Here is a 13,259-nt window from a genome sequence, read left to right as displayed (position 1 = left end):
AGGGTTCAATTCCAAGGGCCTCCTGGTGAAGGCAAGGTGGCCCACACTGCAGAGAGCTGGCACAGCAAGTTGATGCAATAAAGGGAGACACAGCAGACCAGGGAGGTGAGGTGGCTCAAGCAAATGAAGATATAATTGGAGCACATAAGTATTAAAACAATTCAAACTCCTAATTGAACTTTCCAGAGAGAAGTACATCACATTTTACCATAGTCGACAATGTGTTTGAATTTTCTTTTTCCATATTACGTGGGTGCATGCGTTGCACGCGTGCACACACACACACACAAACTCTGACTACTTTAGTGAGTACCAAAGTAATGTCTAGTATTTGGCTGGAATGGCTATAGACTACAAGATTGCCTGACAGCCATACACATAAAATATTATAGCTTTGTTCAGGGGTTGGCAAACATTTTTGTAAAGGGCTAGAGAGGAAATATTTTAGGCTTTGAGAGCCAAATGGTCTCTGTTGCAATTACACTATGCTGCTGTTATAGTACAAAATCAGCCATAGGCAATATGTAAGAGAGTGAATGTGGCTGTGTTCCAATAAAACATTATTTACAAAAACAGTCAGATTTGGCCTTCAGGCCATAGTTTGTGACTCCTGGTCTATACCCTTGAACCTTGGAGTAGATGTTCACTACTACACGACTGACCCCTAGATTACTTAGGAAACACAGCTTAGTTCCAAGGACTCTACAAAGATGAAAAAGGCCTTGGAAGGGTGAAGGTTTATACAGATGAGAACTGTTCCCAAGGGAGCAAAGGTACACCAAATCTAATCTGTCCAACCAAAAAAGAATTCAGCTGGGTTTGTACAGAATCCCAACTGTGTGAGGCATAGCTGGATTCCTGAGATGATTCTGAGGGTCCTAAAGAAGCTGGGCTTACATGGTATTCAGGGATAAAAACTGGGAATCTCTGCAAACTAGGAGAATGATGTTCAGGGCTGGAGGAGCTAGAAATTTCGATAGTTGAAAGTTAAGAGGCCATTTAGGGCACAAATGATATCCTTAACTTTGGCTAGGAGTGTTACAGTTATTTTGGGTAAATGACTTTATTTTCCTAATCATGAGATTACATTTTCCTAATTGGATAGAAGAAAAACTTTTTTGAACTAATTTTTTTTCTTTTGAGGTTTCGGGGCTGGGGATTGAACCTGGGACCTTATATATGGGAAACTGGCACTCAACCACTGAGCCACATTAGCTCCCCGAACTAAGTTTTTAAGGACATGTATGTGATTGGCAATAGATCTTGCCTACTGATTATGAAAAAAAATTTACACAAGGGTGGGACTAGGTACCTAAACTATGTACTTCGTAATTTGATAGTATTCATTCATTCAAAGACATACTTTTTGGGAAGCAAACATGGCTCAGCTGATAGAGCATCTGCCAACCATATGGGAGGGTCCAGGGTTCGATCCTCAGGCCCTCCTGACCCGTGTGGTGAGCTGGCCAGTGCACAGAGTTGCTGCGTGCAAGGAGTGCTGTGCCACACAGGCGTGCCCCCGCGTGGGGGTGCCCGACACGCAAGGAGTACGCTCTGCAAGGAGAGCCACCCGCATGAAAAAAGTGCAGCCCACCCAGGAATGGCGCTGCACACATGGAAAGCTGATGCAGCAAGATGACGGAACAAAAAAGAGACACAGTTTCCTGGTGCCACTGAGGGTGCAAGTGGGCACAAAAGAACACACAGCGAGTTGACACAGAGAGCAGGCAACGAGGGGGGTGGGAAGGGAGAGAAACAAATAAAAATAAAAATCTTTAAAAACAAAACAAAGACATACTTTAAATATAAAACTTATGTTTGAAAATCAAATTAACAGTATGCTTTTAGTCAACAACCAAGAGATTGCCACCAAAGGACTATTAAAAGGGTGTACTTAAGGAAGAAGTAAATTAGCAGAATAAAAAAAGTGAACAAACATGGAACTCCTACTGTATAATATAAAGAAGGAACCCTAATATAAATTATAGACTACAGTTAATAATATAACAATATTGGTACATCAATTGTAATGAAGGTATCACACTAATGCAAAGTGTTAGTAAAAGGGAAAACTACAGTGAGATATCATTTCACACCTATTAGAATGGCCACTATTAAAAAAAAACAAAAACAGAAAACTAAGTGTTGGAGAGGATATGGAGAAATAGGAGCACTTATTTGCTGTTGGTAGGAATGCAGAACAGTACAGCCACTGTAGAAAACTGTTTGGTGCTTTGTAGGGAAGTTAAATATAGATCTGCCATGTGATCTGGCAATACCTCTTCTAACTAGGTATACAGCCAGAAGAACTGAGAGCAAGGATACAAACAGATTCCTGCACACAGATGTCCATAGTGGCATTATTCACAATTGCCAAAACATGGAAACCCAGGTGCCTATTAACCGATGAATGGATAAACAAATTGTGGTGTATACACCCAATGGAATATTATTCAGCTGTAAGAAGAAATGAAGTTGTGAGGCATGTGACAACTTGGATGAACATTATGTTGGAGGATATTATGTTGAATGAAGAAAGCCATAAACAAAAGTACAAATATTGTATGGTTTTACTAATATGAACTAAACATAATGAGCAAACTCATGGAGTTAATAGCCAAATATAGGTCACCAAAAGATAGAATGAGGATAGAGAATAGAAAGCTGAGATATAATTTGTGCAGAATTGGTTAAAAGGTTGTTTGCAAATGGATAGAAATTATGAAAGCATATTATAGTGATTGTAATTAGCAGCACTACTTTCAACTACTACATGGGCATGACAGTAGTTGACAGGGAAAGTTTAAGATCATGTATATTACTAGAAGGAAACCTAAAAGATGAAACATGGGAGTGTACAGCATAGCAAACCCTATTGTGGACAATGAGTATAGTTAATAGCGCATATAAAAGAATGTTTTTCTTTGAACAGAATAAATGTATGTCAATGTTACAAGAAGTTAATAACAGGATGATATCAGGGCAAAAAATACAACCAAAGCAAACTATTGTGGGGAATAGTAACATATTAATAGTCTTCTATCAATGATTAAAAAAAGGAAGTCTGCTAAGTAAAAGAAACCAGACACAAAGTACTACATATTGTTTAACTCCTTCAATATAAAATGTAAATATAAATAAATTTATAGAGATGGAAACAGATTAACAGTTATATATGGGAGGGGAAGGATAAAGGGATTGAGCAGGATAGGGAATTTTTCTTTTAGGATTAATGAAAATGCTCTAATATTGATTGCTGATGAATGCTCAACTCCGTGATTATACTGAAAGCCATTGGTTGTACACTGTAGGTAGACTGTATAGTTTATGGTTATGTTTCAATAAAATTGATTAGAAAATCAATTGAGAACTACAAGGGCTCTTGTTTATGTGAGTTATATCTATTGAAGGTCATTATATTAAAAATTAAAACGGAGAATATTTAAAAATAGTTAATTCATTAAAAATAACAATAAACACTTTAAATGTTAACCTAAATATTTTTTCAAATCTATTTAATGGATTCTCATACCTGCATCATTTGCTGTGATTCTGGTTGAAGTATATGAAAAAAAATTTGGTCTTACCCAGATATGTAGGTGTGAAAGGAAGTGTTTTAATAGCCTTTTAAGTAACTGCAGGTATTCTTCTTCGGTACTATACCAAACTTTTTTTTTTCTAACATGCATAAGTGTAACCTCTGGAATGACTCCTGACTTTGAATCTCTTAGCATAAAAACTCATTTGTCTTCACATTTTCTCCCTTTTGGACAAGGTCTTTCTCCAGTCACAATGCTACTAAAACTTGGTAAGTGGTAGTTTCTTAAGGTTAGAAGCAGTGTGGAATCTGAAACCTTATCTATGAATTTTTTGTACTTAGTTACATTAAAATCCATTGGTCTATATATACTATGAATGGTTCTTTTACTTATGCATAATTTTGTAATTCCTACCATTTTGAAATTATTGGTTCACCAAATTATCCAGATCTTCCAAATGTTGACACATTTAATACAACGTGTGTCACCAATCTCATCAGAAAAATGTTTAAGTTCAGGAAGCTGTCAAAGTCACAGGGGCAGATATAAATTTTCAAAAATTATTACTTTTGCTTGAAAGCTTAAATTTTATTTTTGATAACAAATATTTTCAATTGTTTGCTTCAAAGTGATAGGCCTACTACATTCATTCTTAAGAAAAACTCTGCAAAACATCTAGGTCTGAAAAACCACAGTTTGTCGGTAAGTTGTTCTTCCGAGGTTTTCCATAAAAAAGGGTGCAAGGTTCAATTTCACAATTCAAACAATTTCACAAGTACTTTTACCTTGAGACAACCATCATATTTGGTATGCAGCAGAAGTATTCTATTTGAATTTTCCATTTCATCACACAGAATTTTAAAATGACAGGTACTCAAAGGCTGAAACTTAATAAAATTTACTACTTCATCAAGGACGTTCTTAATTGAAAACTGGCTTAAAAAATACTAGTAGAGTTGGTGCCACAGCTTTAATTTGTGCTAAGGTGCCAGCAGTTTTACCCACCATTGTTTCACACCACCAGTGCCAATGTCAACACTGAAAAAGACAATGTCTTAGTCCTATTACGAAGAAATTTAGACCTTGTATGGAATACACTGTAAGATCCACTGGCCAATTTGTTATCCTTTTCCAGCCACAGGTCCTGCTTCTGTTTGCCATTATTCTCATCTCTGTGACTTTGTACATATAGTTCTTTTTGCCTGCAATGTCTTCTCCAACCAGCTGGCAAAACCCCTATTTGGCTTTTAAAATGTTTTTAAAATTTTATTTTGGAGAAATTTGTTTTAAGCAATTTAGTTACTTTGTCTTTTGTGCTTCTGCACATACGTTTTCAGCATTTATAATATTGAGGGCAGAGGACTCTTAGTATTTTTAAGTGTCCAATGTTCCAGATCCCCATCTAAATCTTTTACATGTTTTGTAATGAAATCTGGAATTAATTCTGTGGGATAGACATTATTATAGCCACTATACACTGCAGGACCAACAAGAGAGCCAAGACAGAATTCAAACTGAAGTCCATTATTTCAGCAGTGCCATAATCTTTCCCCCAATTGTTCCAGGGCCTAATACTATATATGACATATAGTTAAGATATTAAATTTATGACTCCTGAACAGTCAAAAAAAAAATGAACTTAGTAACAATCTAACCTCATAATGAAATGTTCTACACAGTCCCTATCTTTTAGTGCCTGGAGGTCTGGTCTTCAGTATACCATTTATTTTTTTTATTCTTCATTCCTAATATACAGTTTGGATTTGGAATCTTCATTAACTTACAGAAAAACCTGTACTTTCATTTCTTCTATTAGTGTGTGTCCAGCCATGGGATGGTAATTTAATGATTACACTGCCATCAAGCCAGAAACATAAATGTTGACATTTGACAGTAATGTTTTTCTTCTCAAAGCTGCTTCAAATAAATATCAATGGTATGTCCAAGGAAATGAGGTGATTATTTAAAAAGCAAATGCTGTATATTTTTCAAAAAGTATGTTCATGTCTTAAACTTTTCAAAAAGTTAGTGGAAAAAGAGTTTAAAAAAAACTATTGAGGGGAGCAAATGTGGCTCAAGTGATTGAGCTCCTGCCTACCACATGGGAGGTCCCTGGTTCATTTCTTGGTGCCTCCTAAAGAAGACAGTGAGCTGCTTCGACAGGCAAGTGCAGCAAGCTGATGCAACAAGATGATGCAACTAGAGACATAAGAAGAAAAACAATGAGAGACACAACAAAGCAGGGAATGGAGGTGGCTCAAGCAATTGGGTGCCTCCCTCCCATATCAGAGGTCCTGGGTTCAGTTCCCAGTACCTCCTACAGAAACAAGGAAGATGAACAGACATAGCAAGTGCAAACAATGAGGGGTTAGGGAGAAATAAATAAATATAATAAATCTTAAAAAAAAAAAAACCCAAACTATTAAATACCTCTTTTTCTACTTATCCTGGGACATAATGAAATGTGAAAATTCCAACGTGCATCAAAGAAAAACTTAATATCTCAATCACAGATTTAGTTATTGTAGCACATATCTTTAGAATGATGGTGAGACTAGATGCATCAACATCACCTGGAAACTTGTTAGAAATGCAAATAACCAGGCTCTACCAGACATCTACTGAGTCAGAAACTCTAGGAGTGGGCCCCAACAATCTGTATTTTAATAATCCTGTCAGTTGATTCTGATACATGCTAAAATTTGAGGACCAATGGGACAGACCAATCATGTCATTCGGAGTCATGGATGTTACCTATAAAGACTTGATACATTTTGGAAGATATAACTGGCCCATGTATAACCAAATCCGTGAACATAAAAACTGTAAAGGAGTCTGCCACGTCAAGAGCCCAGGCCACCCTCAGGCCCAGATACAGCGGCTTACAGCCAAAGGAGAGAATCTCATTCTACAGAACAGAAGCTGTGTCATTTCTTGGCCCTGTCTTCCAGGGTGTGGATAAATACACCACAGGTGTACTTAATGAAGAGTAAAATCATTTATTGATCTGCATCTTTCTTAAATAAAATAGCAAACTGTAATACATGAATTTTAGTACTACTGAACATGTTATCATGCACATTCAACTATCAATGACTATTCTTTCCAAGAATATATTAATTATCACTATTCTAGATGCTTTTGCTAGCAAATGGATTTAAATAAAACAGGGACTTGCTAACATTTTGATAACTATATGGATATAAAAAGCTCAGTTTAGTAATGAATATATATGAAATTTCCTAGCATTTTGCTAGAAAAAGTGAAAATATTAAGTATTCATTTCACTTTTATTTATACTTTTCCAAAGGAAAGCTGGTGAAAGAATCAGTTTGCTATCTTTACCAGAGAGAAGGCCAGATCCAATAAAGCATACTGTAAGTCAGGAAGGAAGAAGACCCAGAATCAGATGAACGAAGTACTCAGAACATATCTTTGTTTAAAAAAAAAAAAACTAGGATATAAGGAAATCATCCTATTCTGTCACAAACCAATTGATTTTGCTTACAATACAAATAAGAAAGAAAAACTTAAGCTTCCTAAACATGAATGTTTTTGTGAATGATTACAAGTGAAAATAGAACAATTCTGTTTGATCTTGTGTTCATTAACAATGAGACAGACCTGAAATCGAATCTGGCTATGACAATTACTAGCCATGAAACTCTGGCCATTTCTTTTCTGAGTTTCAATTTGCTCATCTGAATAACACAACCACTTCATAGGGATGTTATAAGAATTTAAGATAAATATTTGGGATGTGTCTTGCATAGTGCCTGACACAGTCAAGTGATCAATAATGGTTATTAAGGTGTTAAAGAAAAGTTATTAAATGCCCAGAGAACTGATGTGGGTATTCAACTTGCCTAGCTGAAGCGAGGATTATACCACTGGGTCTCAATCTCAGTAACTAACAACTTCTCCTATTTCACCTTCATGTTAAAATAACTATAAATTGCTTGCTGACCACCCCATCTTTTCTGCATATTTGGAAGATAGACAGAATGAGATAGGAATAAAAAGGGCAAATACTTCTTTAAAAGAAACCAGTGCCTAGGAGATAACACTTTGGTGAAGGCCAGAAAGAATTACTTGAAGAGTTTTATTTCATCTACAAATGAGGGAAAGAATAGTATCACCATTTATTCATTTGATCTTGTTTCTTCCTCATACTGCCATAGCATTTCAAAGCAACATATTATTTATTGCTATTAAGGTGTTGCGGATTTGCTTTTCTATGTTAAAGCCCCTTTGCATTCACTAGAATGTAGCAGGCTATTTTAGCTAAAGATCCAGGGCCATAAACCTTGTTTCTGCAATAAGATCACTCTAATAATATTCCAATCTTGGAATGCAGTTATAAAGATGGATGGTGGCCACAGAGTGCTGCTTACAAACAGAAAACAGAATGGCTCTATGCAATCTTAAAGGGGCAAAAAACTTAGCACCTGAAAACGTGTTTTTTAAAAATTCCACATTCTGTCAGTCTATTTTACATACCTGAGAATTTTTTTAGGGATCTGTGACGGAGAAGCATGATTCCTTTTCTTCTTTGCTGAGTCCTGCAGTAAGGAATCCTCCATTCCACCCCTCTCTGGCACTGCCGCGTGCTCTGCCTCGGCCTTGCTCTGATCCACACTGAGCTGACTTGGGGCAGCGTCACACCTGTACATGAAGACGATGGCTGGCTTCTCACTGGACTCTGCTTTTGCCTCTGTGAACCAGTGGTGGCGCTGAACTGGAGGAGGCGGCAGCATGTGGATGACTGTGCCATCCAGGCCCACCAGTTTCCCTTTCTCTCGCTCTTTGTCTTTATCATCCTCCTCATCTGTTTTCCGACGGCGGAAGAAGCTTTTAAAAGATATCCAGCGTTTAGGTTTTGCATCAGCTGCCCGCCTGCTGCCTTCAGAGTGCAAAACGGATTCAGCTTCCGTTGACCTGGTAGGGCTGGTTGGCTTGGTCCAGTTGGTGAAATGCCTTTGCAAAAGGTTGCTTGCATGATAAGGAGAAGAAGTGGAACGTGGTGGGGGAAAGGGAGGTAGTGGCTCACACTGGGGGTTAGTCAATTTGGAGGGAGGGCTGGTGACTGGCTTTGAGAGTGGATCTTTCTGTATTTTGGTGGTGGAACTTTCTGTGGTCTGAGGTGCTTCAGCCTCACCATTGGGCTGAGAAGGGAAGAGAGATTTGGGCCGGCCTGGTGTATTCTTAGGTGTGCTCTTAGCAGCATCAGCATCTGGAGGAATGGCATAAAGTTCTTCTACACTGCAAGCTTTAGGACCAGCCTGTGGCATTTCTGGAGGAGACTGTGGAGGCTGGATGGAAGCCACAATCTGAGAAAGTACTGTGCTTGCTTTCTCCCTGGTACTGCTGCTGCTGCCCATGGCCTGAGACTCCTGAATACCTTCTCTTTTGGCTGTAGGCTCTTGAGTGGTTCTCTGGATCTTTACAGGGGAGTTGTGGCTAGCACTATAGCTTCTCTGTGGTGAAGACTGGCCTTTGTTAAGACAGCTGTTAAACTCCTGAACCTTCTGAGCCACTGAGCCCCTTTTATGCTCTGTGCTGTTTGAAAACCCTTTAGCTTGGGGACATTCAGTAGGTTTGCTAGTGGTGTTATCAGATACTTTACTTTCAGTTTCTATTTCTTCATAAGTATGGCTTATTATACTTGTGGTTTTCTCCTTCACTGAGAGTTCTCTACTTGTTCCTAGAAAACTTTTGTAGATGGCTAGATTGTCATATGCATTTGGATTGATTACAATGGGAACTTTGATAGCATTTTTGGAACTCCGAGCATAAGTTGGCTCATCGTGGATGATAATTGGAAAAGGAGGCATACCAGCATTGTTATAACTATTAAACTTTATTTCAGACAAATTAGGTGACTTAACAGGGATGGTTTTGGAGGAAATGTTTGTAGCTGTTGGTGAAGTAGGTGCTGATTGGTGACAGTTTTTCCTTGGAGGGATGTTTGGTCCAGTTCCACCACTAATTACTTCCACTTTAGGTATCTTTTGTCGTGGACTGGTACTGGAAGTCCATACTTCTTGGTATCGGATAGCACTGGATTTTTGGATATGGGCACTTATTTGTCCTGATGTCATTGTAGGCGATGTCACTGGAGAGGTTGGAGTAGAAGATGAGCTTTTTGTCTTGGGGTTGTTGGCAGGGCCCTCGAGGTGTTCACTGGCCATTGCTGCTGACACATCCACAACAGTATATGGCTTGCACAATGGCTGTTCCAGATTTACAACTCGGTAGGGTCTGGCTTGTTCTTCTATAGGGACAAGGTTTATGGTTACTGCTTGCCCAGCAATATCAGTAGAGGTTTTATTTTCTTGCTTCTCAGTTTGTACAGCAATCTTGCCATCTTTCTCTTCCAACCGGAGAGCAAGGACTGCTTTGTGTGTCTCTGGAACTTTTACTGAGTTTTTGAAAGACTGTGATGAGTCCTTCTCCTGATTATCACCAGAGAGACTTTCAAAATTAGGTTCAATTTCCTTCATTTCCTTAGAATCTCCTGGGTTACCAGGAGATGTGCCCCCATTACAAATCTTCTGGGATAAACTACTGGTTGTCTCAGAACGGGATTCTTCTGTTAAAGAAGACTCTGGTGAAGTGGAGTCGGATGACACTGTGCTCTGAATGCTGCCTGGCCCATAAGAGACCACAGAATTCTCTTCATAACCATTCAAAATTTCATCATAGCTGTCATCATAGTCTACAGCACAGATTCTCTGCAGAGACTTATTTCGCAGAGGGACAGTATTCCATTTCTTGTCCACAAAGAATCGAACAGGAGACAAAGTGTTTGCTCTAAAGTTAGCAAAGCGAGGTTGCCCTCTCATACGGATCTCCATGGCCAACAGCTCTTCATCGCTCTCATCCCAGCTCTCATGCTCCTCCTCCAGATTACTGAAAAGCATATCTTCCTCACTCTCCTCGCCACTAGAAAACTCTGGGTAACAGAACCGGCCCCCTTCATTACTGATCACCTCTGTGCTCCCGCTCAGAATAACATGCTTTCCTTGAGTATCCTTTATCCCTCCCATCATGCAACTTGGCGGAAGCTTTCTTTCCAAAGATCGTTTATAGCAATTATTTATTCTTCCCAAGAATGTTTCTCTGGAGTTAGTTTCATTTCCTCTTATCTGAGGGGTGGTACCCAAGCCTGCTATCTCCTTTAACACTTCAGTTAGTCCATTATTGTTATTTGAGATCTTCTTTTCACTATCATTATTGCTGTAAGGCTTAGGAACATGGCTAAACCCTTCAATATCATCTTCATTGTTATTGTTAAGTGGTTTCTGATTCAAGGCAGTCTTGTTTCGGTTCCATCCTATGATAGCAGGTCTGTTCTCACAGTGTTCTTGGATGCTAAGCTCACCACATACACTTTGCCCATCTGCCACCATCATAGTGGGCTTCACAGCTATAGTTGGTTTTTTAGCCACAGGAGGCCGGAAATTCCCAGTGTTCCTGATGCGGTGATTGTTACTGTGATTGGCATTAGTTTTCACATTGCCATGGGTGATGGGTGACTTCTCAGGGTCTGGGGGGAGCTGGTGCAAGCTTTTAGGTTTAAAGCAGTTTTTGCATTCACCAGGTTTCCAAACGTGTTCAGTGAAGGTGTTACAGGCAGACATCTTTTAAAATAGAACTTTATAGACAATGTTTTCCTTTCAGGGCATGGCAAAACTTTCAACTATTAGTTTTCACCTTCCTTATTTGTCACAGCAGCTCTTCTAAATATGATCAATCTGTGGGGAAAAAGCAAAAAGGAAAAAAAAATCAGCATGAAAATGCAGCTTACCATGATGAGTGACTTGAAAAACTGGCTCTATTCCTAAACTTTTCCTTAAATTAAAAAATTAAGGAAAATAATTTGGCAGTTCATAATCTCCATTTCCCCAATCAGCATTTTGGAGAGTTAGCATTTTAACAATAATTTCATACACTATTATTGAATCATATATTTCTTTCACTTGATGTCTCTGTGACAATGATACTGCTGACTTTCTCCTCCTGGGAATGCCTTTGATACTGTTCCTTCTGTTATCCACCAATCTCTCTGACACTTCTTAGTTCACTGTGGATTTCTCTTTTTCTGATCACCCTTTAAATTTTAGATAAAGGGAAGTGGATTTGGCCCAACGTTTAGGGCGTCTGCCTACCACATGGGAGGTCCAAGGTTCAAACCCAGGGCCTCCTGACCTGTGTGATGAGCTGGCCCACGTACAGTGCTGATGTACCCAAGGAGTGCTGTGCCACGTAGGGGTTGTCCCCTGCGTAGGGGAGCCCCATGTGCAAGGAGTGCACCCTGTAAGGAGAGCTGCCCAGCACGAAAAAGTGCAGCCTGCCCAGGAGTGGGGCCACACACACAGAGAGCTGACGCAGCAAGGTGACCCAACAAAAAAGAGACACAGATTCCAGATGCCACTGACAAGAATACACGTGGACACAGAAGAACACAAATTGAATGGACACAGAGAGCAGACAACTGGGTGGGGGTGGGGGGGGCGGTGGGAGATGCGGAAGGGGGAAGAAAAAAAAATTTTAGGTATTTGACACACTTCTCAAACTCAAACCTGTGGCTACTCCTTTTCTCAATTCCAGGTAACTTTTATCCTTTAATAAAGTCTTCCTCCAAACCCAGGTCATCATCTTCTTTCTTTACCCTATATTTCAGTTAATATCACTACAATCCACCTAGACGAGTAAGCATCAACTTTAAGAACATTCTGGATACCATTGTCTCCACTTCCAACTATGCATTTTACTATTTTCCTAAGGTAGTTTTGGCAATAAAAATTTCTTTAAATTGTAATAACATGAATGTATCATAAAATTTACCGTTTTAAAGTGTATAATTATAATTCAATGGCATTATTTTTTATAATGTGCTACCATTATCACCATGCATTATCAAAACCTTTTCAAGGCTTGTCAATTTTATCTCCTGCATTTCTCTGGAACCCAATCCTGCATTGTCAGACACTGCCAGTAGTTCAGATATTCACCATATTTTGCCTAGATTACTGCAATAGGCTAAGTGATCTCCAAGCCTGTAGTCTCGCCCATTCCAATCCATCCTCTACACCTTTGTTACTTGAAGTGTTGTCCTCTGACCAGTATCATCATCCTTACCTGGGACCTACTGAATTAAAATTTGCAACTTAATGAAAAGATGGGCCCACTGTTGTATACCACTATCAGATTTAAATTTCTAAAATGCTAAAATCAACAACAAAACTACTTAAAACTATTTACAGAAAACTATAAAATCCTAGCTTAAAAACTATTCTATGGCTCAGTCTCACCTAACGCACTGGCTCTCAAATGCCGGTGTACAGACTGGGGATAGCTAACTAATTAAGAACCATCTGGGGACCCACCCTAGACCTACCTAGTCAGTCTCTGCAGAGAAGGGTGCAGGAATCTGCATTTTAACAAACTCTCCAAGTAATTCTATGTGCAGTGAAGTATAGGAAACTTTGAGTACAGGAGGAAATTCAAGCCCCTTAGTTTTTTATGGTATGATCTTTGCCTCTCTTCTAACCTCATGTCTTAAAAATCAAATATTCTTATTATATTCTAAATCCTACTGGCCTACTTATTTCTCCTATTCCAAATCCCAAGACATACCTCCATAAATGAGTACCTTTTTTTCTCTTTTTGAGCTCTTTTAAGGCACAGGTTATATCTTATCCATCTCTAGATGTC

General features: G+C 38.9%; 1 protein-coding gene across 14 annotated transcripts in view; it reads right to left on the bottom strand.

Moving 5' to 3' along the window:
- The window catches only part of PEAK1 (pseudopodium enriched atypical kinase 1), a 331,862-nt gene that overhangs the window by 55,179 nt on the left and 263,424 nt on the right, over positions 1 to 13,259 (bottom strand). For all 14 annotated transcript variants that reach the window (XM_058294572.1, XM_004468162.3, XM_004468166.3 and 11 more), the window contains one exon: positions 8,040 to 11,296. In XM_058294572.1, the coding sequence (XP_058150555.1) occupies positions 8,040 to 11,182 (3,143 nt within the window). In that variant the 5' untranslated portion in view covers positions 11,183 to 11,296. The remainder of the gene's footprint in view (positions 1 to 8,039; positions 11,297 to 13,259) is intronic.

Source organism: Dasypus novemcinctus, chromosome 3, assembly GCF_030445035.2.
Source record: "Dasypus novemcinctus isolate mDasNov1 chromosome 3, mDasNov1.1.hap2, whole genome shotgun sequence".
Classification (NCBI taxonomy): Eukaryota; Metazoa; Chordata; class Mammalia; order Cingulata; family Dasypodidae; genus Dasypus; species Dasypus novemcinctus.
This window is presented reverse-complemented; position numbering and strand designations above follow the sequence as displayed.